At 40.3% G+C, this 25,855-nt stretch overlaps 6 protein-coding genes and 2 pseudogenes across 7 annotated transcripts in view; 2 read left to right on the top strand and 6 right to left on the bottom strand.

The window, feature by feature from the left end:
- The window catches only part of LOC109405861 (uncharacterized), a 606,986-nt gene that overhangs the window by 528,027 nt on the left and 53,104 nt on the right, over positions 1-25,855 (bottom strand). The gene's annotated exons all lie outside the window — the stretch shown is intronic.
- On the bottom strand, positions 6,633-7,734 carry LOC134289769 (uncharacterized). Its single transcript, XM_062856227.1, has one exon. The coding sequence runs from the start codon at positions 7,470-7,472 to the stop codon at positions 6,633-6,635; it is 840 nt and encodes a 279-aa protein (XP_062712211.1). The 5' UTR covers positions 7,473-7,734.
- Positions 7,788-8,294, top strand: LOC134289405 (large ribosomal subunit protein eL15-like; annotated as a pseudogene).
- On the bottom strand, positions 9,404-10,525 carry LOC134289770 (uncharacterized). The gene has a single exon (XM_062856228.1). It carries the CDS (start codon positions 10,292-10,294, stop codon positions 9,455-9,457), a length of 840 nt encoding a protein of 279 aa, XP_062712212.1. The 5' UTR covers positions 10,295-10,525; the 3' UTR covers positions 9,404-9,454.
- LOC109399741 (DNA topoisomerase 1-like) lies at positions 12,399-14,259 on the bottom strand. Its single transcript, XM_029868759.2, has one exon. It carries the CDS (start codon positions 13,654-13,656, stop codon positions 12,754-12,756), a length of 903 nt encoding a protein of 300 aa, XP_029724619.2. The 5' UTR covers positions 13,657-14,259; the 3' UTR covers positions 12,399-12,753.
- On the top strand, positions 14,509-15,347 carry LOC134289407 (large ribosomal subunit protein eL15-like; annotated as a pseudogene).
- LOC109399203 (DNA topoisomerase 1-like) lies at positions 17,925-19,243 on the bottom strand. The gene has a single exon (XM_062856230.1). The coding sequence runs from the start codon at positions 19,241-19,243 to the stop codon at positions 18,326-18,328; it is 918 nt and encodes a 305-aa protein (XP_062712214.1). The 3' UTR covers positions 17,925-18,325.
- LOC109407876 (uncharacterized) lies at positions 23,407-24,452 on the bottom strand. Its single transcript, XM_062855194.1, has one exon. The coding sequence runs from the start codon at positions 24,342-24,344 to the stop codon at positions 23,466-23,468; it is 879 nt and encodes a 292-aa protein (XP_062711178.1). The 5' UTR covers positions 24,345-24,452; the 3' UTR covers positions 23,407-23,465.

The following is a 25,855-nucleotide window of genomic DNA, read 5'->3' on the forward strand; positions in this document are numbered from 1 at the left end:
AAGATCAGCAATGGGGAGGAAATTGAGTTGCTTTTTGTAATCAATCCTCATGTTCTGAAGAAGGATTTGGACTTTCTCGTGTTCCGGCAAGGGAACACTCATTGTCCCGAAAAGCTCCTCCATACCGTGATAGAACTGTAAGAAGGTCTCGTTTCGTGACTGGTGTCGCTGATACACCTTCATTTTGATCAGCGTGTCTAGATCAGGGTGCACGAAAGTCCTCCTGAGCTCTAGAACCAAATGCTGCCAGTTCACCAGACGACCTGTGGCACGCATGGTCATATACCACTGCAATGCTGGCCCTTTGAAAAGGTGGATCGCCGAATCAAATAGTTCAGCTTCCGAAGCATGTTCTGCGACGGCCATGGCGTGAACCATTCCAAGGAATTGGTTTAATTTCAACCCTTGATCTTCACCATCGTATTTCGTAACTGTCCACTTGGACACGGGCAAAGTATGCCGCGCCGGGTTGCTCAGAGGCAATGGGCTCAACGAAGCGAGCGAAGGATGAACGAATGGGGTTGATATCGGAACTGAGGTTCCAGCCCACGGATTGACCGGCGGAGTAGTAAAAGTGGGATTTCCAAGCTATGGATTCCCAGGATGTCCAAGGCTCATAGCCGCGGACCCCGGAACAGGATTCAATGATGGTACGGTAGATGAACCAGGGAATCCTAACCATGGGTTGGTGATCGGAGGTTGAAACGGCTGTTGATGGTTCTGAAGGTACAGGGGATGGCCAAAATGTTTGGGATAGGCAACTTTTTTTCTCTCACAAAAAAAGTTCAACATGCTTTAACTTTTCATAGAGTGCATAAAAAAATCTCAAATTTTGACTGTTTGTCAACCTACTATATGTGCATCATTGGTACAAATTTGGGCTCGATTGATTAATATTTCGCAAAATTAGAACCGTTCGGGTAAAACACTATTTTTTAGGCAACTCATTTTTGAGCTGTCATATCTCGGAAACCAGTGAATCGAATTGAATGAAATTTTGAACGTACACTAACAATATGTAAATGCTTCACAAACTATTAAAACATAGGTACTTTTTAAACGTTGAACAAAGTTATCATGGATTGACACTTTTTGGATTTTTCTCGAAAAAATGTATTTTTTTTACATCAATGTCAATAAATTTTCGTGTTGATATCCAAAGATTTTCCACTTCTGTTCTCAAATTATCTCTAATCAGATATATTAGAGCCTATTTAGATTGAAGGAAGAACACATTTAATAATTTTTGTGTGGTATTGTAAATTTGACTTATTTTCCTCTATATGGGTAAAAATTTTAACCCGGTATAACTTGATTCGTCGTGAGAAAATATTACATTTTATAACGTCGTATTAAGTATCAATATATTGTTGATAAACGTTAAAAAATTCATTCAATTTGGTTCACTGGTTTCCGAGATATGACAGTTCAAAAATTAGTTGTCTAAAAAATAGTGTTTTACCCGAACGGTTCTAACTTCGCGAAAAATCAATCAATCGAACCCAAATTTTTACCAATGATGCACATATAATAGGGTAACAAACAGTCAAAATTTGAGATTTTTTTATGCACTCTATGAAAAGTTACAGCATGTTGATTTTTTTTGTGGGAGAAAAAAAGTTGCCTATCCCAAACATTTTGGCCATCCCCTGTAGCTGTGCCACGATGAAGGTGGCTGCGGCTGTGCAGTAGGATGACTTTGCGGTAACGAAAAAGTTACACTAGTAATCGGCCTAGAAGGATTGGCAGCTACTGAAGAGCTCAACCCTTGCGAGGAGCTTGAGAATCCCGGAAAAGGTGTGAAAGAGGAATGAGGAGCTGAAGAAACTTGAAGAACTGGTGGCGCGCCCACCAGTGGCTGTGAACTTCCACTCGGAAGACCCATTTCATTGTGCTAAGCTTCTTCTTCCCGTGGTGTCCCCATCCTGGCCATTTTTACTTCTAACTCATTAATGCGAGCTAGTAAAGAGCGAACACAATCGCTGCCTTCAAACTGGTTAGCTACTGCAGAAATTCCTGCAGCAGTAGTACTCACTGAAACGTCTGCACCTGGATCCGCATTTCGAAGAGGTGGAACTGCCGAAACATTCTCTGAACGAAACAAGTCGATCAGAGCTTGTTCCTCCAGTCCCTCCTGATTGTGCTGTTCAGATGTAGAGGTTTTAGTGTAGAAATACTGGTCCAACAGATCCACCATATCAACAAGCATTGACTTGAGGAAACTTTCTGTTTCCTCCGAATCCCTAAAGTGCTTTATATAAAGGATAAGCCGGTGACCGAAATGTAGCAATTTTGCTTTGCCCCTTACTCTTGAATTCTTATCGCTCTGCTGCAACCCTGCAAAAAGTTCGTCGAAGTTGCGTCGACAGAACTGTACAACTTCCTCACCATTCCCCTCTAAAACTACCTCTTCAATAATAGTATCATTCTGCTTCTCAGTTTTCATATGCTCACGGAGCCACCTTCGCCTTCGTGAGTAGGTGGGATCATCCCGAATGACGATCGATCGAATATTGGTTTCGAAGTCCAACTCCTCTGGAGACAAATGGTCCACCCTTAAGCCGTGGTACCACTCCCGAATCTTCTCAACTGCGTGTGCAAATTGTGTTTCGTGTGCTTCAGCCATTTCTCAAATGAGAATGTAAAATTGAATTAAAAAAAGAAATAAAATGAAACCAAAGAATTAGACAAAATAAGCTAAAACTACAAAAAGAATCAATATAGCTACTTTTCGCTAAAATAAACGAAAAAATGGCTTAAATAATAGCTTATTTCTATTAAATAAGGAAAAAATATATATAAAAAAAAAAAATAAACTAGTTCAGCATAATTTATGCTAAACTAGACACTATAAAAGTATAGAAGTGAAAAAAGGTAAAATATTTACAAGAGAATCATAAATTTGAAGCACTGTGTATTTAAGGAAGCAAAATTTCACTACTAATTTATTTAACTCTACTAATAGAATAATTCAGGTTTTTTTTTGTTATAAAGAGAAGAAACTAATTTATAAAGACGAATCGAAAGGAAAAGAACGATTCACAGCAGTAGTTATCATCATCCGAACGATTCCAAAAGAACAAAGGAATTCCTTTTACACAATACTATTTCGATACAAATCAGTTCACCTCTCATGAAAAGAACAATTGGAATAATGGATTCCAATTCCTCCCGGAGCTACTCTGAAAAGGGTTCCACTTTAAGGTTAAAATGGAAACCTTTTCTTTTTTATTTTGCGTTGGGCGCCAATTGTTAGAAAAATACTTTTTGGGGCCACCCTATTGTGGCCACCCAGGCTTTTTTCTGGGCCTCAGGGTCGCTTAACAAGACTCCAGGGAGAAATTGGAGGAATAACGGAAGAACTTCCCCTAAAAAAAAAACCCCCCGACGTAGTCCTACGTCAAAATGCAGCTAAAGTGGACCAAACTATTTTGAGATAGTGAAAGTTCTAGTTTCACATATTCATTTTTGTTTTAATTTCAAGCAATTTTCGTGGAAACACGGACATTGGGAAAAGAATGAAATGGGGTATTACACACCTTTTGCCGCATCCATGATGTTCGCCTTGTTCTCCGGATCCGCTGGACTAGGCGTTGGGCTGGGCGGACACCCCGGCGGAGAGCCCTGCGACGTGGTCCGGAAGCACCATTTCCAGAGGTGATCTTCAAACGCAGGCAATTTTATACGTCCTAAAGGGGTTGGCACACACAAGCAGATTTCCCACGTGACTCCGCTCCGATTCGCCAAGGGTCCTTGCGCGACAGTCGGGTCAAAATCAAAAAGGCGAGATGGTACACCGACTACCGCTTCTCCGAACTCGCTAAATTTGACCGGGCACTCCCGTCCAGTCGGGCCAAGGAGGAAAGATGGCACACCGACTCTCACCTTGATGAAATCACAATGGCCGGCGGGACATGCGGCACTCCGGTTGGCGTCCTCACGAGACTTGTACAGGCTAAGCGACCGTCGGGCCAAAAGGGCGGATGGCACACCGACACTCGCCTTAAAGCACTTGATGATAGCGGTACTCCGATTGGCGTCCTCACAAAATTTTCACAGGTTAAGCGACCGTCCGTCGGGCCAAAAGGGACGGATGGCACACCGACTCTCGCCTTCGAATCACAATGGCCGACAACAAAGGCAGCACTTCGGCGTTTTGCTTCACGGGTTGGTTAATGCCGAACGAACCAGACGAAAACACGGCACTTCGAGGAGATTTTACTTGGTAGGCACCCGGAATCACGTACCGGTCACAATCCGCTCAGAGTACTCCACCAAAATCCAACACACGCGTTCACTTCTGTCCTTTGTTTGGGCGATGACCAGTGGTTTTATCCCTCGCCAGCGTCGTCTTCGTCATCGTCGTCGCCAGCGATCGTTTCGCCAACTCCGACTACTGGTATCATCGTGTGGGTGCGTTACGGGTGGTTTTGGGAAATGGGGATGTTCAAGGAGCGGGTGTCTTTCGATCAATTTAGTTTTCGTTTCTAATTCTTTTTACGTTCAGTTCATGAATATTCGGCTTAATCCCTAGTTTACCAATTTGAATTCAATATTTATTTTTAGGTTATGCGATAATAATAATAATGATATTAACAAAAAAAAATAAGAAAATATGTACAAAGAAAAAAAATAGTACATACAAAATGTAACCTTTCTAAAAGGTAACACACCCCGGCTTTAGCTTGATCGTTAAGGTAAGGTACAAGAAAGGTGACAGGCTGAAGTGCGAAAACTTTTGAGCAATCACAATTCTGAATGCCGCTTACAAAGTGATATCCCAGATCACCTTCGTATTTCACCCAAATTTTGTTAATGAGTTTGTAGGAAGTTGTCAAGCCAGTTTCGTTGACGGCCGCTCGACAACGGTCCAAATCTTCACCGTGTGGCAAATCCTTCTAAAAATTTCAAATTCTATACATCTTTAAACATCTATTAACAAGATGAGGTTAGTAGTTTAGGATCATTATGACGTTTAGAAGCTCGTAGTACGGAAATAAAATATTATACCCGAATGATCAATTTCACCCCACTGATCAATTTGAACCCGGTTCACGGTATAAAATTTACTCATATTGAGTGGACTCAGCGAACAGTTTTCGTTTTGTATTTGTGCCAAGATCATCAACATGCCACTTGAATTTATTGAAAATATTATATAAGGCACGAGAAAGGCACCACTAGGTGGATGAATTAGATTTTTTTTTTAAATTATCCACAAAAGATGACATTTGATTTATTTCTTCTTCTCCATTCGTCTTCCGTCTTCTCCTAATGATTATTCTTTCGCCTGGCCTTCCAATGTTTTTTTTTTATAATATGACACAGCTTCGCTAAATTTTAACTACTGCTTTTATAGGTAACGTTTGATGACCCATCGCATGTGAAATGTCTAAAGCGAATGGGAAGGATATTTTTTGGAATTCTATACGTACAGCTCGAGAAGGCAAGGCATCTGACAGTTGCCGGATGGTGCCGTTTTTTTCTCGAAAACTACTTCTGCTACTACCATGGTATGTACTATGTGCCCTGAGAGCAGCTCAATAGTGCTTATAAGTTATTGTGACATCAAATTGGATTAAATGGGAAGTTCTCTGAAAAAGTGGATTGAAAAAGTTTGGGATGGTGGGAAACTTTTCCCATACGGTGCCATTTTTCTTGCCGTCGTCGTAGCCATGGCTGCTTGCTGCAGTCCCGACCCGAAGACAACTACCGAGACGAGGTGCGATATGCAGCAGCTATCGAGAGGTTGGGGGGTAATGCTCCAACAATGATTTGTTGCAGAATCATTTGAAGGTTCTCGGGAGCTGTGATCGAAAGCGTAAATAACAAATCAAGTTGCCTGAAAGTTTTGGGGATATGTGATTTATTCCAACCATCATCGGCATGAAGTTTTTGGAAGCCAAACAAGTGCAAGGTATGATTCCAGATTAAAGATATGGCCATATAAATACATACATTGCATAAAGTATGCGCCCTTGGAGAAAATTTATGGTTAAACCCTGGCACAAATAGCGAGGTTGAGTAAAATATTTAAAATGTTTGATGCTAAAACTGAACCAATACTAATTTGTCCCGGTATCCTTACAATAGAATCTCTAAACATAGGCATCGTATCACCAAAACTGAAGAAAGTTTATTAGATAGCAGGTAAGGTACTTATATGAACAACCAGAAAGCTGTTACGTGTACGTAGACGCTACAGCATTTAAACTACCAAGCCTTTCTTCGAAAGAAATGTTAGAAGAGAAAACATTAAAAAAAAAACAGAAAAAATCGACTGCAATTTCTTGAAATTATCATCAATGGAAAATCCTACCTTAGCGCCGAACAAAACTCCCAAAAATTCTCAACAAATCTGTAAGAAAATCCTCCAGCATTCATCCGACAAGTATATTTTTAAAAAGCTTTGCATTTTGTGCAGCAATCCCTAGCGAAATTCCTATACAAACTCTTCCAAGAAAGCTTCTTTGATAGTCTAATAGAAAAAAAAAACTTCAGATTCCCAACCAATCATATCTCCCAAAACCAAAGCAAAGTTCAACCAGCGACAAAATAATAGATAACCAGGGAAATTGAAAAAAAAGAAGTTATATTATTTTCAAATATTTATTGTATATCCGTTCAAGCTATCACATACTTACTTTTTGACTGTTTTGAATAGTCTGAAGCGCTGCCAAAACATTCGCCATTTCTTCGTATGACATTTCTAACGAAATTCCTTTTAAATGACTAGCAACAGATTCCATTCGTATAGCCGCATCCTTTGGGGGTTGGATTTCTTCAACACGGTCGTTTTGCGTCTTAACTGGTTCCAAATCCACTGCTCCGCCAAACAAATATTCATCCGAATTATAATATCTTTTCAATTCAGCCTCCGTCATTGCTTTAGTAGGTAGCATGGTGTCCTTCTTGGTGTAGCCCTCCTTCTCTTTACGCTTTGAAGACGATGATGAGCGATTGGATGTTTGCTTGTGCCTTGATGAATCCTTCTCCTTGTGTTTCGTCGATTCTCGCTTACTATCATCCCTGTGCTTCGATGAATTCCGCTCGTTGTCTTTCTTACTGTTCGATGACACTTCGGACGATCGCCTCTTCTTCGACTCTGGTTTCACCTCCTGGTTATCCTTCTCCGGTGATGCCGATCGTTTCGAACTCCGACGATATTCTACTTCCAGTGTCCCTTCGTTGGGGAAATCTCCTCCCATGTGTACGTATGATCGTAGAAGAACTTCTGTGCGACGGGTCCTGATGATGAATTGGTACGTTATCTCCACCAGTTGATAACATTCGCCACACACAAACCTCGGAAGCTCACTATCGTCCGGCGATAGATGTGGAAAACACTCCTTTAGCTGCATACAAAGGTATTGATTGCAGTCGATGTCGACGAGGTATCGCTTTTTAAGGCACAAACGGCATACTTCCGCTGTCCGAGATCTGCAAGCACGATGCGAACTTCCAGAATCCATGACTGTTTCGATTACTTCGATGTATACTGAGCTCTTTGCTTACTCTTCGGTCCACTTAGTTCAAACACTTGAATAGCTTTGGTGCCTATTAGTTGGATCTTTTCGGCTTTTATATTCGATGAGATCATAACAAATATGTACCTGAAGTCAACAGGTATCAATATATCGACTCCAGAGGCACGTTAATAGGTACCTCGCCAAGTGTACCTACATTTGACTAAGTTTCATGAAAATATCTACCCATATTAGGTAGCCCAGACAGCCAAGGTAAAAAAACGCATTGCTATTCAGCATCATTTCTAGTTGTGTTCAAGCGAATCGAGTTGATGATAGCGGGTAGAGACAGAAGCAGGCAATATCAAAACATTCTTTCAATATCAAATCCTTTTTGTCAACGAAATGTTTAAAATTCACTCATTTCCAGCTGAAGATGTTACGTGCTGGAATTGTGCCGCAAAAAGTAAAGCGATGTGATGCGCTATCTGCTGCGTGTCCACGTCTGACAGTACCGCCAGCTGACCAAGTCCCACCGTGCCCCGAGGCCGTCGCACCCGGACAAGGCCCGCCGCCTGGGATACAAGGCCAAGCAGGGCTTCTCGATCTTCCGCATCCGTGTGCGCCGTGGTGGTCGCAAACACCCGGTTGCCAATGACAAACCCAAGAGCGTCGTAGTCAACGAGCTCAAGCCATACCGTTGCCTGCAGTTCGTTGCAGAGGAACGTGTCGGTCTCCGTGTGCTCCTACTGGGTGGCCCAGGATGCCGCCCACAAGTACTTCGAGGTCAATTCAAATAGCAGTCACTGTAGAAAGTTTCTGTCATGAATCGATCGAGAAATTGCGAGACGGAGCGAAGGTCATCGAAGAGTAAGAAATACAACGAGCAGAATTCATCGAAGCAAAGGGAGGAAAAAGGAAAGGATTCGTCAAAGCACAGAGGTAAAAGTAAGCGAGAATCGACACACAAGGAGAAGGATTCATCAAGCCACAAGCAAAAATCAAAGAAGGAAGACTACACCAAGAAGGACAGCATGCTACCTAAACTCTTTTAAATTTGCATACTAGAACAAGAAAACTGGAAAGAATGATATCTATAGTGGTAAAAACTACACTCTTAGAAAAAATCATGTAAATTTAAGTTCTCTTGGATGCACATAAAAGGAGCGGCTCGTTTGACACAAATTTACGTGTTCTATCACAAATAAAGTCGAGCTAGCAATCGCTAAAACCGAATCGCCCAATAGAACATATGAAAGTAAAATAATGAACTGGCTTCGAACACTGGTCCGCTGATTGAGAGGCACAGACTTTACCTCTCGGCCAAATCACCGAGTTGATGGGCAAGTGATGAAAGTCAAACTGTTTCTACCTACCTGGTCAGATAGGTTTGTTGACATCTTGTGTAACCAACTCGAACTAACATGATGGATGTAAAATTCAGTTAAATTTGTCATTCAGTCATGAAATGTTTACGTACGTTAATGGTTTACGTCACGTGTAAATTCCTAATTTTTTAAGAGTGTAGGTATCTCAGAACATCTCCTCCATTATTTATGTTGCATTTTGAGTGCTATAACTAGGTAACTCGATAATTTTTCAACCATTTATTGTTTTTATCAAAGGTTTAAACCAAAATAGTTCAAAAAATTTTCTTGAAGCAGAAAGAGTAGAAGCTGAATAAGCAATCAAAGCCAAAAAATAATTATTTTAAAGGCTCCATGCTTTTGGAACAACTGCATGAAAAATTGTAAAAATTGGTATTGTATGGTGTATTGGTAAAATTTTCAAAGTCGTTTTTCTCGAAACTATGATTTTCGAGTTACCTAGTTACCTAGCATTAAGGGGACGAAATCTTCAAGGATCTTCCAACCAGTCATGTTTTTCAAAACCAAAGCAAAGCGAAAGATGACGAACACCCAGGGAAAGTTGAAAAACAAAGAAGTAATATTGTTTTAAAATATTTATTGTATATCCATTCAAAGCTTTCACATACTTACTTTTTTACTGCTTTCAATAGTCTGAAGCGCTGCCAAAACATTCGCCATTTCTTCGTATGACATTTCTAACGAAATTCCTTTTAAATGACTAGCAACAGATTCTATCCGTATAGCCGCATCCTTTGGGGGTTGGATTTCTTCAACACGGTCGTTTTGCGTCTTAACTGGTTCCAAATCCACTGCTCCGCCAAACAAATATTCATCCGAATTATAATATCGTTTCAACTCAGCCTCCGTCATTGCTTTAGTAGGTAGCATGCTGTCCTTCTTGCTGTAGCCCTCCTTCTCTTTACGCTTTGAAGACGATGATGAGCGATTTGATGTTTGTTTGTGTCTTGATGAATCCTTCTCCTTGTGTTTCGTCGATTCTCGCTTACTATCATCCCTGTGCTTCGATGAATTCCGCTCGTTGTCTTTCTTACTGTTCGATGACTCTTCGGACGATCGCCTCTTCTTCGATTCTGGTTTCTCCTCCTGGTTATCCTTCTCCGGTGATGCCGATCGTTTCGAACTCCGACGATATTCTGCTTCCAGTGTCCCTTCGTTGGGGAAATCTCCTCCCATGTGTACATATGATCGTAGAAGAACTTCTGTGCGACGTGTCCTGATGATGAATTGGTATGTTATCTCCACCAGTTGGTAACATTCGCCACACACAAACCTCGGAAGTTCACTATCGTCCAGCGATAGATGTGGAAAACACTCCTTTTGCTGCATACAAAGGTATTGATTGCAGTCGATGTCGACGAGATATCGCTTCTTAAGGCACAAACGGCAAACTTCCGCTGTCCGAGATTTGCGAGCACGATGCGAACTTCCAGAATCCATGACGAATTCGATTACTTCGATGTATATTGAGCTCTTGATTACTTTTCGATTCACTTAGTTCAAACACTCTAATAGCTTTGGTGCCTATTAGTTGGATCTGGTCAGCTTTTATAGTCGATGCGATCATAACAAATATTTACCTGAAGATAATAGGTACCTCACCAAGTGTACTTACATTTGACTTTGTTTCATAAAAATCTCTACCCATATCTTTATTAGGTAGCCCAGACAGCTTAGGTAAAAAAACTCATTGTTGTTCAGCACCACCATTCTCTGGTAGCGTGATTCCCGGTGTGCAAAGTGTTATTATTTTTGGTACGATCATGAACCGCAAATGGCGGTGGTCCTCACCCTAGCTAATCGTCAATGACGACCGCTTTGCGGTCCAGTAGTGCCCAAAATAAGAAGCAGAAAAAGAAAGAAGAAGAAGGAAGAAGCTCCGCATAGACCGTGCGGGAGCGCCGAAGCCAACGACGACCACCACCACCATTTGCAGCAAGGGCCCCAACGAGTGACGTCGACCAGTGCCTTGGGGAGAACGGGGCAAAAAGTTAGATTGAAATATAAGTATTTAAAATTGCAAATTTATTTATTTTACGAATTAATTCTATCCGAAGTCCTAATTTAGTGGAGGTACCCTGCTTTAGGCCGCCCTGCCGGGTAACAGCGGGTAAGGGCTGAAAGCCTCTCCTTACAATTGGCGCCCCACGTTGGGCGCCATCTGTAACTAGCTGCCTGCCAACTACTAACCCGTAAAAGCTAGCAGCAGCAAGAAACTTCTCGAACTGGGTCTCAGAGTCGGCTTACTACTGGGTGATCAAGGGACGCGTGACAAAGTATGGAAAACACAAAAATTTTCATGTTCTTTAAACAATTTATTAGCCCTATTCTGTGGCGTGTGGGTGTAAGAAAACATTTCGTGTGGCGTGTATGAGAGGGGATCGATCACTGGGTACTCACTACTCTACTCCTTCGGCGTTGACCTCCACGGTTACGCACGATTGCGATAGCCCTACCGTGGGGCCGGATTCTCGCAGCGGGGCTGCTCGGTGATGGTGTCCGTGGATCCGGAAGCACATCGGATCTGTCCAGCGGCTTTGCTGGGGTGTTGTTGCTGGGCTTGAAGGCGTCTTCTCTCATAGGCTGTATCGGCACGGCCCAGGACGAGACCAGAGTGACCGTGCCGAGAGAGGTCCCTCCTAGATAATTAGGGCCGGCGGCCCGAGGGATTCGTCCGGAATCGGACGACGGGGTGTCCTTGGCATTTAGACTCGGAAGCCATTTTGACTTCCGAGCCGCTCCGTGTGAGGACCGTATTTTAAAATACGGCAAGAGGTCCTGATAATTAAATTTACCGTCAGGGTGATCAATTGATCAAAATTCAAAGTAAATTACCTGAACGGTAGTAGGCCGTTGCCCCAGGTCCCGCCATCGGAAAAGGGGGGGGGGGGTCGTAGAAACACTAAGCGGCACTACTTTAACGATCGTGAAGATCGGTGTGTCTCACACGGACGCCTATATATTTCTGCCCCAAAATGCTCCAATTAGAAGATGGCAGCGCCCATGGCAAAGAATTTCGGCCATCTCTAAAATAGTCATGCAAAGCCGGATAGCCATACTCTACGCCCTTCAGCAATGCTGAGTTGTAAAAGTTTGGTAGCGGAGTAACCTTCTCAGTCGTGTGGGGCCTTCTGATATATACATAAAAAAAACATGAAATTTCTGCCAACATTTGGCTCATACAAATAATGAAAATCCTAGGATGTAACCGACAGGTTACAAATCATGAAGCTGAATATTGCTTTTTGAATCTGTACGCCTGATTTCTGACACGCATATAATACATATGTTGTACAAGAATGTGTGTACCCTGCTGACGGTTGATAACACTGCGATTCGTGAAATGCGAAGGCGCATCATCAGTTGAAGTCATGGTCCAGAAAAAGCTGCAATCATCAATGGTATACCCCGCTCCGACTGTACCATTAAATTTCATAACTAATTCGTTATACATTTATATGTTGAATTGACCATTTTCCCGAACAATGTGCTTGGAGATTGTGAAATAAACCTTGACTATTTCAAGGTTTATTTCACTAGAAGATTTCCGGTATAAACAATGTTTGGATTTAATGTTATAGTTGTTATTGCATTAATGTTATTAAAAAACATCCTTCCGTGTCGTCCCTGAGAATATCATAAAAATCCTCATAAATTTGAATATGCTCCTGCATTACACGACGCAACCCTACTGAAATCCCTGTACAAATTGTACATTGCTCATTACAGATCCCCTGAAAATCGTAATAAAATAAAGTTTCAAGGATCTCCCAACCAAGCATGTTCTTCAAAATCAAAGCAAAGTTAAACCAGCGAAAGATGACAAACAACCAGGGAAGTTGAAAAAATAAAGAAGTTATATAATTTTCAAATATTTATTGTATATCCTTTCAGAGCATTCAGATACTTACCGTCTGACCATTTTGAATAGTCTGAAGAGCTGTCAGAACATTCGCCATTTCTTCGTATGACATTTTCAATGAAATTCCTTTCAAATTACTAGCAACAGATTCCATCCGTATAGCCGCATACTTTGGGGGTTGGATTTCTTCAACACGGTCGTTTTGCGTCTTAACTGGTTCCAAATCCACTGCTCCACCAAACAAATATTCATCCGAATTATGATATCGTTTCAATTCAGCCTCCGTCATTGCTTTAGTAGGTAGCATGGTGTTCTTATTGGTGTAGCCCTCCTTCTCTTTACGCTTTGAAGACGATGATGAGCGATTTGATGTTTGTTTGTGTCTTGATGAATCCTTCTCCTTGTGTTTCGTCGATTCTCGCTTACTATCATCCCTGTGCTTCGATGAATCCTTTCCTTCTTCCTCAATGTGCTTCGATGAATTCCGCTCGTTGTCTTTCTTACTGTTCGATGACTCTTCGGATGATCGCCTCTTTTTCGATGACTCTTCGGATGATCGCCTCTTCTTCGATGCTGGATTCTCCTCCTGGCTATCCTTCTCCGGTGATGCTGATCGTTTCGGACGCCGACGATATTCTGCTTCCAGTGTCCCTTCGTTGGGGAAATCTCCTCCCATGTGTACATATGATCGTAGAAGAACTTCTGTGCGACGGGCCCTGATGATGAATTGGTACGTTATCTCCACCAGTTGATAACATTCGCCACACACAAACCTCGGAAGTTCACTATCGTCCGGCGATAGATGTGGAAAACACTCCTTTAGCTGCATACAAAGGTATTGATTGCAATCGATGTCGACGAGGTATCGCTTTTTAAGGCACAAACGGCATACTTCCGCTGTCCGAGATCTGCGAGCACGATGCGAACTTCCAGAATCCATGACTATTTCGATTACTTCGATGTATACTGAGCTCTTTGCTTACTCTTCGGTTCACTCAGTTAAAACACTTGAATAGCTTTGGTGCCTATTAGTTGGATCTTTTCGGCTTTTATATTCGATGAGAGCATAACAAATTTGTACCTGAAGCCAACAGGTATCAATATATCGACTCCAGAGGCACGTTAATAGGTACCTCGCCAAGTGTACCTACATTGACTAAGTTTCATGAAAATATCTACCCATATTAGGTAGCCCAGACAGCCAAGGTAAAAAAACGCATTGCTATTCAGCATCACCCATACCTACGAAAACATTTAAATAACTAGATTATAATGTTTGCTTCGGAATGACGAAAATTTTAAGGAATCATTGTTACCCCGAATCTTCGGAATCATTAGTGAGTCAGTACTTGTTTTAAAAATATAAACTATGTAAAGACACCGGTAAGGAAACATTAACTCTTCAGGACGCGCGCCGTCGTAAAAAGTACAACACCACCAAAAACATCGCTTGTCGTATAAATCACGAGCGCGGTGCAGTTTTAGGCCCAAAGAGGCGTCATCATGCAAGGTTAATAAAAATATTCAAAGATACACTTACATTACATTTCAGGTATCAGTAGGTCGGCTCTAGAGGCACGTTCTCCTCCATTTGGGAAATTTGTGCCACATTACATTTACCAAACATTATGACGCTGAGTCATAAAACCATAAAATAGCGACACGAAACAAAACAACCCCTGCCCTTACCTCTACGGTCACGAAGTGTGGATGTTAAAGGAGGTAGACCGAAAAGCTTTTGGAGTTTTTGAGCGCAGAGTGCTGCGAACAATTCTCGGCGGGAAACACGAAAATGAAGTGTGGCGCAGACGCATGAATCACGAGTTGTACCAAGTGTACGAAGATGCGCACGCATATTGTGAAACGTATAAAATATAGCAGACTTTAGTGGGCTTAGAAGAAAGAATAGCGAAAACAATATTCAGCAGAGAACCCGGTCGCGAAGTCGCTGGCTGCACGCGGCTGAAGAAGATCTACGATCCCTACACGTTCATGGAAACTTGAGAAACATCGCCCAAGACCGACGAAGATGGCGCTCTACTATACGCTCAGCGTTGGAGTAAAGTTACTTTGTAGGCATCAAGGTACTAAGCTATCAAGGTAGTCCAAGCTTACGTTTGGTAGGTATTGCTGGGTACGTTCAAAACATTCAAAACATTCTTTCAATATCAAACCCTTTTTGTCAACGAAATGTTTAAAAGGATAGTAAGAGTCTATCCTCACTCAATTCCAGCTGAAGATGTTACGTGCAGGAATTGTGCCGCAAGAAGTAAAGCGATGTGATGCGCTATCTGCTGCGTGTCCACGTCTGACAGTACCGCCAGCTGACCAAGTCGCACCGTGCCCCGAGGCCGTCGCACCCGGACAAGGCCCGCCGCCTGGGATACAAGGCCAAGCAGGGCTTCTCGATCTTCCGCATCCGTGTGCGCCGTGGTGGTCGCAAACACCCGGTTGCCAATGACAAACCCAAGAGCCTCGTAGTCAACGAGCTCAAGCCATACCGTTGCCTGCAGTTCGTTGCAGAGGAACGTGTCGGTCTCCGTGTGCTCCTACTGGGTGGCCCAGGATGCCGCCCACAAGTACTTCGAGGTCAATTCAAATAGCAGTCACTGTAGAAAGTTTCTGTCATGAATCGATCGAGAAATTGCGAGACGGAGCGAAGGTCATCGAAGAGTAAGAAATACAACGAGCGGAATTCATCGAAGCAAAGGGAGGAAGAAGGAAAGGATTCGTCAAAGCACAGAGGTAAAAGTAAGCGAGAATCGACACACAAGGAGAAGGATTCATCAAGCCACAAGCAAAAATCAAAGAAGGAAGACTACACCAAGAAGGACAGCATGCTACCTACCAAAGCAATGACGGAGGCTGAGTTGAAACGATATTATAATTCAGATGAATATTTGTTTGGTGGAGCAGTGGATTTGGAATCAGTCGAGGTGCAAAACGACCGTGTTGAAGAAATACAATCACATGAGGATGCGGCTGTACGGATGGAATCTGTTGCAAGTAATTTGAAAGCAATTTCCTTGAAAATGTCATACGAAGATATGGCGAATGTTTTGACAGCTCTTCAGACTATTCAAAATAGTCAGACGGTAAGTATGTGAATGTGAAAGCTTTGAATGGATATAAATATTTAAATATAAATATTTGAATATAATATAACTTCTTTATTATTTCAACTTTCCCTGGATGTTCGTCATCTTTCGCTGGTTCAACTTTGCTTTGGTTTTGAAAAACATGATTGGGAGATCATTGAATATTTCTTTGAATAAGATGAGAAATAGAGATGATGTATAGGAATTTCAGAGGGTACAGCGGTACGTTGGAGGGTAATCAAATTGTTAAGGATTTTTATAAGTTTTTCAGGGACTTGCGCGTCCCGCGTTTTTGGATTTAATAACATTAAATCAAAACATTGTTCATTACTGGGAATCTTCTAGGTATGCTTTCAGAAAAAAAGGTTCGAAAGTGTCTTTCATAATCGCTAAATACATTGTTCGGGAAAATGTCGAATGTAACACATAAATAAGTAATGGATTAGCTATAAAATTTGTTAACTCATCACTCAACACTAGTTTACAAAATAAAACGAAAGTCGTGAACTTCTGTATACGACCAAAATTTTTGAAGCACAATTTAGTGTTGATTTCAAAACCGTGCTTCAAAAAAATTAAGTAGAAAAGTTTTTGAGTTTTTGCTCATGATCGAGTTTTACAGTTTTTTTTTTAAATTTGGAATTTACTAAAATTCAAATATCTTGCGTTTTGTTCAACCAATTTTAATTTTTTTTCCATAAATTTAAAGCTGAATATATAAACTTTCGATCTCCTGATGCAGGTTTTGCGTCAGATTGATGAAATTCAAGATATTGGCGAGTTTTAGGGATGTTCTCCTTAAATTAGAAATATATTTTTTCAATAAGAAAAACAAACAATTTAAAAATTCTTTCTCAACCTTAATTTGACATATCATATGTAGACGAGACACAATAAAAAAAATCAGCTCAATCGGAGCATTGATTACGGAGAATGGGATGTATGAAGTGAGGGACTTTGCTTAAAAATAGAACAAAAATCGATTTCAAATCATCAACCTTGTATGAAAAGTCGAAAAAATTTCTGCTCTACTGTAATGTTTTCCTTCCCGTTTTCGAACTCAGGGCATGATTCTACACTAAAAATGATCATCAGCTTACTGAGTTCAAAAATGCTGTAAACTAGTGTAATTTTTAAGTCAGATGGTACATTTAGTGCAGAGTGAACCTTTGTTGATTTTAGTTTCTTCTGTGCCACGATGTGTCAGTTATTCGTTCCTGCCCGGGTTGGCATGCATTGCCCTACATTAACCATTACAGTTAAATGCACGTGGCAAATGGCGCCACTATTGCTGACTTACGATTATACTGGGATAGTGGTATGGTAATAGAGGCGCCATTTCCCACTTTAATTCAACTTTAATGGTCTATATAGAGTAATGCATGTCAACATATGAGCGTGATTTATGCAATATGTACAGCTTCAGCTGCTTGGTTACTTGGGGAAATTAAAAAAAAAAATCGGAGAAAATTTGAAATACGAATTATTTGATAAGGTCTTGAACAAAAAACCTGTTAAAACTAGTCTATTTCCATCAAAAATTATGGAAAAGAATCACACGAAATTCAGTCAGATATTGAATCCGGAACTCCAATAAAAACTGGTCATCGATTCCATCCAAAAAATAAAAACAAAAATATCCTAAATGTCTGCATGAAGTAGCGTCGTAAAATTTACATTACTGTACATTCTCCAGGAGTTCATTCACAATTTTGTCAATTTTTGTATTGGGAAATAGCAAGAAACTGCTCTAACAGTTGTGTTATAGTTGTGTTTTCTGGTGCGCATTGCTGATAATTCCGGTCAGTTGAGGTAGAATCAAGAAGCTGAATATTGCTTTTTGAATATGTAAGCCTGATTTCTGACAAGCATATAATCTATATGTGGTAGAAGAATGTATGTACCTTGCTGGCGGTTGAAAACACTGTTAAGCATGAAATGTAAAAGCGCATCATCAGTATAAGTCGTGGTCCAGCAGAAACTGAAATCAACAAAGGCTCATTCCTCATCATCTGACTTAAGAGTTTCTTTAGTCAGATGGTGAGGAATGAGCCTTTGTTGATTTCATTTTCTGCTGGACCAACACTTATACTGATGATGAGTTAACAAACTTTATAGCTAATTCATTACATATTTATGTGTTACATTCAACATTATTCCGAACAACGAATTTAGCGATTAAGAAAGACACCTTCAAACGCATACTTAGACGATTCCCAGTAATAAACAATGTTTGGATTTAATGTTATTAAATCCAAAAAATCCTTCCGCATCATCCCTGAAAAACAATTTGCTTATCCTCCATCATTTCGTACCGCTGTACCCACTGAAATTTTTATAAAAACTATCTATTTCTTATTTAAATAAATCTTCAAGGATCTTCCAACCAATCATGTTTTTCAAAACCAAAGCAAAGTTAAACCAGCGAAAGATGACGAACACCCAGGGAAAGTTGAAAAACAAAGAAGTAATATTATTTTAAAATATTTATTGTATATCCATTCAAAGCTTTCACATACTTACTTTTTTACTGCTTTCAATAGTCTGAAGTGCTGCCAAAACATTCGCCATTTCTTCGTATGACATTTCTAACGAAATTCCTTTTAAATGACTAGCAACAGATTCCATCCGTATAGCCGCATCCTTTGGGGGTTGGATTTCTTCAACACGGTCGTTTTGCGTCTTAACTGGTTCCAAATCCACTACTCCGTCAAACAAATATTCATCCGAATTATGATATCGTTTCAATTCAGCCTCCGTCATTGCTTTAGTAGCCTCCGTCATTGCTTTAGGTAGCATGCTGCCCTTCTTGGTGTAGCCCTCCTTCTCTTTACGCTTTGAAGACGATGATGAGCGATTTGATGTTTGTTTGTGTCTTGATGAATCCTTCTCCTTGTGTTTCGTCGATTCTCGCTTACTATCATCCCTGTGCTTCGATGAATTCCGCTCGTTGTCTTTCTTACTGTTCGATGACTCTTCGGATGATCGCCTCTTCTTCGATGACTCTTCGGAAGATCGCCTCTTCTTCGATGACTCTTCGGACGATCGCCTCTTCTTCGATGCTGGTTTCTCCTCCTGGTTATCCTTCTCCGGTGATGCCGATCGTTTCGAACTCCGACGATATTCTGCTTCCAGTGTCCCTTCGTTGGGAAAATCTCCTCCCATGTGTACGTATGATCGTAGAAGAACTTCTGTGCGACGGGTCCTGATGATGAATTGGTACGTTATCTCCACCAGTTGATAACATTCGCCACACACAAACCTCGGAAGCTCACTATCGTCCGGCGATAGATGTGGAAAACACTCCTTTAGCTGCATACAAAGGTATTGATTGCAGTCGATGTCGACGAGGTATCGCTTTTTAAGGCACAAACGACATACTTCCGCTGTCCGAGATCTGCGAGCACGATGCGAACTTCCAGAATCCATGACTGTTCGTGATTACTTCGATGTATACTGAGCTCTTTGCTTACTCTTCGGTCCACTTAGTTCAAACACTTGAATAGCTTTGGTGCCTATTAGTTGGATCTTTTCGGCTTTTATATTCGATGAGATCATAACAAATATGTACCTGAAGTTAACAGGTATCTGTTGATCGACTCCAGAGGCACGTTAATAGGTACCTCGCCAAGTGTACCTACATTTGACTATGTTTCATGAAAATATCTACCCATATTAGGTAGCCCAGACAGCCAAGGTAAAAAAACGCATTGCTATTCAGCATCACCCATACCTACGAAAACATTCAAATAACTAGATTATAATGTTTATTAAATTACATTACATATTAAATAAATTACATTACCATAGTGTAAATTTCCGCCAACCATCACGTAACCCATCATGGACTCCAACCAGTTACGTGACAATGAGCGGAAATTTACACGATTGTAAAGTAATTTTACATGATATCTCATGTAAATATGCTTTAACTCTAGCATTCCCCTTATGTTCATGATTTGTAGCTGAATTTTACATGAATATTTTTTTCTGTGCAGGCTAAGGACAACTGTCCGATGAAAGAAGATACCAGATAATTTTAATGCTCGCATTGTCGAGGTAATTGTAACTCTGTAGGTAAGATTTCTACCAACGTCAAACGTTTCATCTATGAACGGTTGATTAATTATCCACAGGTAGTTGAGTAGGTAGCATTTCTAGTTGTGTTCAAGCGAATCGAGTTGATGATAGCGGGTAGAGACAGAAGCAGGCAATATCAAAACATTCTTTCAATATCAAATCCTTTTTGTCAACGAAATGTTTAAAATTCACTCATTTCCAGCTGAAGATGTTACGTGCTGGAATTGTGCCGCAAAAAGTAAAGCGATGTGATGCGCTATCTGCTGCGTGTCCACGTCTGACAGTACCGCCAGCTGACCAAGTCGCACCGTGCCCCGAGGCCGTCGCACCCGGACAAGGCCCGCCGCCTGGGATACAAGGCCAAGCAGGGCTTCTCGATCTTCCGCATCCGTGTGCGCCGTGGTGGTCGCAAACACCCGTTTGCCAATGACAAACCCAAGAGCCTCGTAGCCTCGTTGCAGAGGAACGTGTCGGTCTCCGTGTGCTCCTACTGGGAGGCCCAGGATGCCGCCCACAAGTACTACGAGGTCAATTCAAATAACAGTCACTGTAGAAAGTTTCTGTCATGAATCGATCGAGAAATTGCAAGACGGAGCGAAGGTCATCGAAGAGTAAGAAATACAACGAGCGGAATTCATCGAAGCAAAGGGAGGAAAAAGAAAAGGATTCGTCAAAGCACAGGGGTGAAAGTAAGCGAGAATCGACACACAAGGAGAAGGATTCATCAAGCCACAAGCAAAAATCAAAGAAGGAAGACTACACCAAGAAGGACAGCATGCTACCTACCAAAGCAATGACGGAGGCTGAGTTGAAATTATTATAATTCAGATTATAATTCAGATGAATATTTGTTTGGTGGAGCAGTGGATTTGGAATCAGTCGAGGTGCAAAACGACCGTGTTGAAGAAATACAATCACACGAGGATGCGGCTGTACGGATGGAATCTGTTGCAAGTAATTTGAAAGGAATTTCCTTGAAAATGTCATACGAAGATATGGCGAATGTTTAGACAGCTCTTCAGACTATTCAAAATAGTCAGACGGTAAGTATGTGAAAGCTTTGAATGGATATAAATATTTAAATATAAATATTTGAATATAATATAACTTCTTTATTATTTCAACTTTCCCTGGATGTTCGTCATCTTCCGCTGGTTCAACTTTGCTTTGGTTTTGAAAAACATGATTGGGAGATAATTGAATATTTCTTTGAATAAGATGAGAAATAGAGATGATGTATAGGAATTTCAGAGGGTACAGCGGTACGTTGGAGGGTAATCAAATTGTTAAGAATTTTTATAAGTTTTTCAGGGACTTGCGCGTCCCGCGTTTTTGGATTTAATAACATTAAATCAAAACATTGTTCATTACTGGGAATCTTCTAGGTATGCTTTCAGAAAAAAAGGTTTGAAAGTGTCTTTCATAATCGCTAAATACATTGTTCGGGAAAATGTCGAATGTAACACATAAATAAGTAATGGATTAGCTATAAAATTTGTTAACTCATCACTCAACACTAGTTTACAAAATAAAACGAAAGTCGTGAACTTCTGTATACGACAAAAATTTTTGAAGCACAATTTAGCGTTGATTTCAAAACCGTGCTTCAAAAAAATTTAAGTAGAAAAGTTTTTGAGTTTTTGCTCATGATCGAGTTTTACAGTTTTTTTTTTTTTTTTAATTTGGAATTTACCTACTAAAATTCAAATATCTTGCATTTTGTTCAACCAATTTTAATTTTTTTTTCCATAAATTTAAAGCTGAATATATAAACTTTCGATCTCCTGATGCAGGTATTGCGTCAGATTGATGAAATTCAAGATATTGGCGAGTCTTAGGGATGTTCTCCTTAAATTTTAGAAAAAAAATCCAAAGATATATGAAGAAATATTTTTTTTTTCAATAAGAAAAAAAAAAACAATTTAAAAATTCTTTCTCAACCTTAATTTGACATATCATATGTAGACGAGACACAATAAAAAAATCAGCTCAATCGGAGCATTGATTACGGAGAATGGGATGTATGAAGTGAGGGACTTTGCTTAAAAATAGAACAAAAATCGATTTCAAATCATCAACCTTGTATGAAAAGTCGAAAAAATTTCTGCTCTACTGTAATGTTTTCCTTCCCGTTTTCGAACTCAGGGCATGATTCTACACTAAAAATGATCATCAGCTTACTGAGTTCAAAAATGCTGTAAACTAGTGTAATTTTAAGTCAGATGGTACATTTGATGCAGAGTGAACCTTTGTTGAGTTCAGTTTCTTCTGGGCCACGATGTGTCAGTTATTCGTTCCGGCCCGGGTTGGCATGCATTGTCCTACATTAACCATTACAGTTAAATGCACGTGGCAAATGGCGCCACTATTGCTGACTTACGATTATACTGGGATAGTGGTATGGTAATAGAGGCGCCATTTCCCACTTTAATTCAACTTTAATGGTCTATTAGAGTAATGCATGTCAATATATGAGCGTGACTTATGCAATATGTACAGCTTCAGCAGCTTGGTTACTTGGGAAAATTTCAAAAAAAAATCGAAGAAATTTAAAATACGAATTATTTGATAAGGTCTTGAACAAAAAATCTGTAAAAACTCGTCTATTTCCATCAAAAATTATGGAAAAAAAATCACACGAAATTCAGTCAGATATTGAATCCGGAACTCCAATAAAAACTGGTCATCTATTCCATCCAAAAAAATAAAAACAAAAATATCCTAAATGTCTGCATGAAATAGCATAATAAAATTTACATTGCTTCGTGTACACTGTACATTCTCCAGGAGTTCATTCACAATTTTGTCGATTTTTGTATTGGGAAGTAACAAGAAACTGCTCTAACAGTTGTGTTATAAGTTGTGCTTTCTGGTGCGCATTGCTGATAATTCCGGTCAGTTGGGGTAGAATCATGAAGCTAAATATTGCTTTTTGAATCTGTACGCCTGATTTCTGACACGCATATAATCTACATGTGGTAGAAGCAAAAGCGCATCATCAGTATAAGTCGTGGTCCAGCAGAAACTGAAATCAAGAAAGGCTCATTCCTCATCATCTGACTTAAGAGTTCATCATCAGTATAACTCTTTAGTCAGATGGTGAGGAATGAGCCTTTGTTGATTTCATTTTCTGCTGGACCAACACTTATACTGATGATGAGTTAATAAATTTTATAGCTAATTCATTACATATTTATGTGTTACATTCAACATTATTCCGAACAACGAATTAAGCGATTAAGAAAGACACCTTCAAACGTGGAAGCATACTTAGACGATTCCCAGTAATAAACAATGTTTGGACTAAATGTTATTAAATCCAAAAAATCCATCCGCATCATCCCTGAAAAACAATTTGCTTGCCCTCCATCATTTCGTACCGCTGTACACACTGAAATTCCTATAAAAACTATCTATTTCTTATTTAAAGAAATCTTCAAGGATCATCCAACCAATCATGTTTTTTCAAAGCAAAGTTAAACCAGCGAAAGATGACGAACACCCAGGGAAAGTTGAAAAACAAAGAAGTAATATTATTTTAAAATATTTATTGTATATCCATTCAAAGCTTTCACATACTTACTTTTTTACTGCTTTCAATAGTCTGAAGCGCTGCCAAAACATTCGCCATTTCTTCGTATGACATTTCTAACGAAATTCCTTTTAAATGACTAGCAACAGATTCCATCCGTATAGCCGCATCCTTTGGGGGTTGGATTTCTTCAACACGGTCGTTTTGCGTCTTATCTGCTCCGCCAAACAAATATTCATCTGAATTATAATATCGTTTCAACTCAGCCTCCGTCATTGCTTTAGTAGGTAGCATGCTGTCCTGCTTGCTGTAGCCCTCCTTCTCTTTACGCTTTGAAGACGATGATGAGCGATTTGATGTTTGTTTGTGTCTTGATGAATCCTTCTCCTTGTGTTTCGTCGATTCTCGCTTACTATCATCCCTGTGCTTCGATGAATTCCGCTCGTTGTCTTTCTTACTGTTCGATGACTCTTCGGATGATCGCCTCTTCTTCGATGACTCTTCGGAAGATCGCCTGTTTTTCGATGACTCTTCGGACGATCGCCTTTTCTTCGACGCTGGTTTCACCTCCTGGTTATCCTTCTCCGGTGATGCCGATCGTTTCGAACGATATTCTGCTTCCAGTGTCCCTTCGTTGGGGAAATCTCCTCCCATGTGTACATATGATCGTAAAAGAACTTCTGTGCGACGTGTCCTGATGATGAATTGGTATGTTATCTCCACCAGTTGGTAACATTCGCCACACACAAACCTCGGAAGTTCACTATCGTCCGGCGATAGATGCGGAAAACACTCCTTTAGCTGCATACAAAGGTATTGATTGCCGTCGATGTCGACGAGATATCGCTTCTTAAGGCACAAACGGCAAACTTCCGCTGTCCGAGATTTGCGAGCACGATGCGAACTTCCAGAATCCATGACGAATTCGATTACTTCGATGTATATTGAGCTCTTGGCTTACTTTTCGATTCACTTAGTTCAAACACTCTAATAGCTTTGGTGCCTATTAGTTGGATCTGGTCAGCTTTTATAGTCGATGCGATCATAACAAATATTTACCTGAAGATGATAGGTACCTCACCAAGTGTACTTACATTTGACTTTGTTTCATAAAAATCTCTACCCATATCTTTATTAGGTAGCCCAGACAGCTTAGGTAAAAAAACGCATTGTTGTTCAGCACCACCATTCTCTGGTAGCGTGATTCCCGATGTGCAAAATGTTATTATTTTTGTTACGATCATGAAGCGAAATCATGGAATCATGTTTTCCGGTAAGTATTCCTCATGATTCTGACCCGTTGTGGTAGAATCATGAAGCTGAATATTGCTTTTTGAATCTGTACGCATGATTTCTGACACGCATATAATACATATGTTGTACAAGAATTTGTGTACCTTGCTGACGGTTGATAACACTGCGATTCGTGAAATGCGAAGGCGCATCATCAGTTGAAGTCATGGTCCAGAAAAAGCTGTAATCCCCAATGGTTTACCCCGCTCCTACTGTACCATTAAATTTCATAACTAATTCGTTCTACATTTATATGTTGAATTGACCATTTCCCCGAACAATGTGCTTAGAGATTGTAAAATAAACCTTGACTATTTCCTGGAAGCATACCTAGAAGATTCCTGGTAATAAACAATGTTTGGATTTAATGTTATTGTTGTTATTACATAAATGTTATAGGAAAAAAAAATCTTCCGTTTCGTCCCTGAGAATTTCATAAAAATCCTGCATTTCACGACGCAACCCCACTGAAGTCCCTGTACAAATTGTACATTGCTCATTACAGCTCCCCTGAAAATCGCAATAAAATAAAGCTTCAAGGATCTCCCAACCAATCATGTTCTTCAAAATCAAAGCAAAGTTAAACCAGCGAAAGATGACAAACAACCAGGGAAAGTTTCATTTTTCATTTTCATTTTGCAGCATTTCCAAAGCCGATGATGGTCCACTGCACGAATTTATGCTGGCCTGCTTACTCTCACACGAAATTTGACGTTTGAGAGGTGTCGGCACCGCTCAAACGTCAAATTTCGTATGAGAGTAAGCAGGCCAGCACAAATTCGTGCAGTGGACCATAAGGAGGGGTAATGGCTGAATAGTCTTTGCTGACCACATAAACGCCATGGGATACGAAAAGGGTATTTTGGTGTGAGATTAGGGTGTTGGTACAGACTTGACAATATCAATGCTATTCAGATGCAAAATAATTTTAAAGCTCAATAGTGAATCGCATAGCTTCCAAAACCAAAAACAATAATCCACAAAATACCAAGCAAGTCAAAGAAAGAAAAAGCGCCCGATTGTTTGTTTTGTCAATTATAACAAACGGAAACTTCTACCCTCTCCGACTCGCCAATCATCCCGGAAAAAATGTCCCTTCAGTTCTGGAAAATATATTATCCCCAATTAAGCCTTTA

The sequence above is a fragment of the Aedes albopictus genome, chromosome 3 (assembly GCF_035046485.1).
Source record: "Aedes albopictus strain Foshan chromosome 3, AalbF5, whole genome shotgun sequence".
NCBI lineage: Eukaryota > Metazoa > Arthropoda > Insecta > Diptera > Culicidae > Aedes > Aedes albopictus.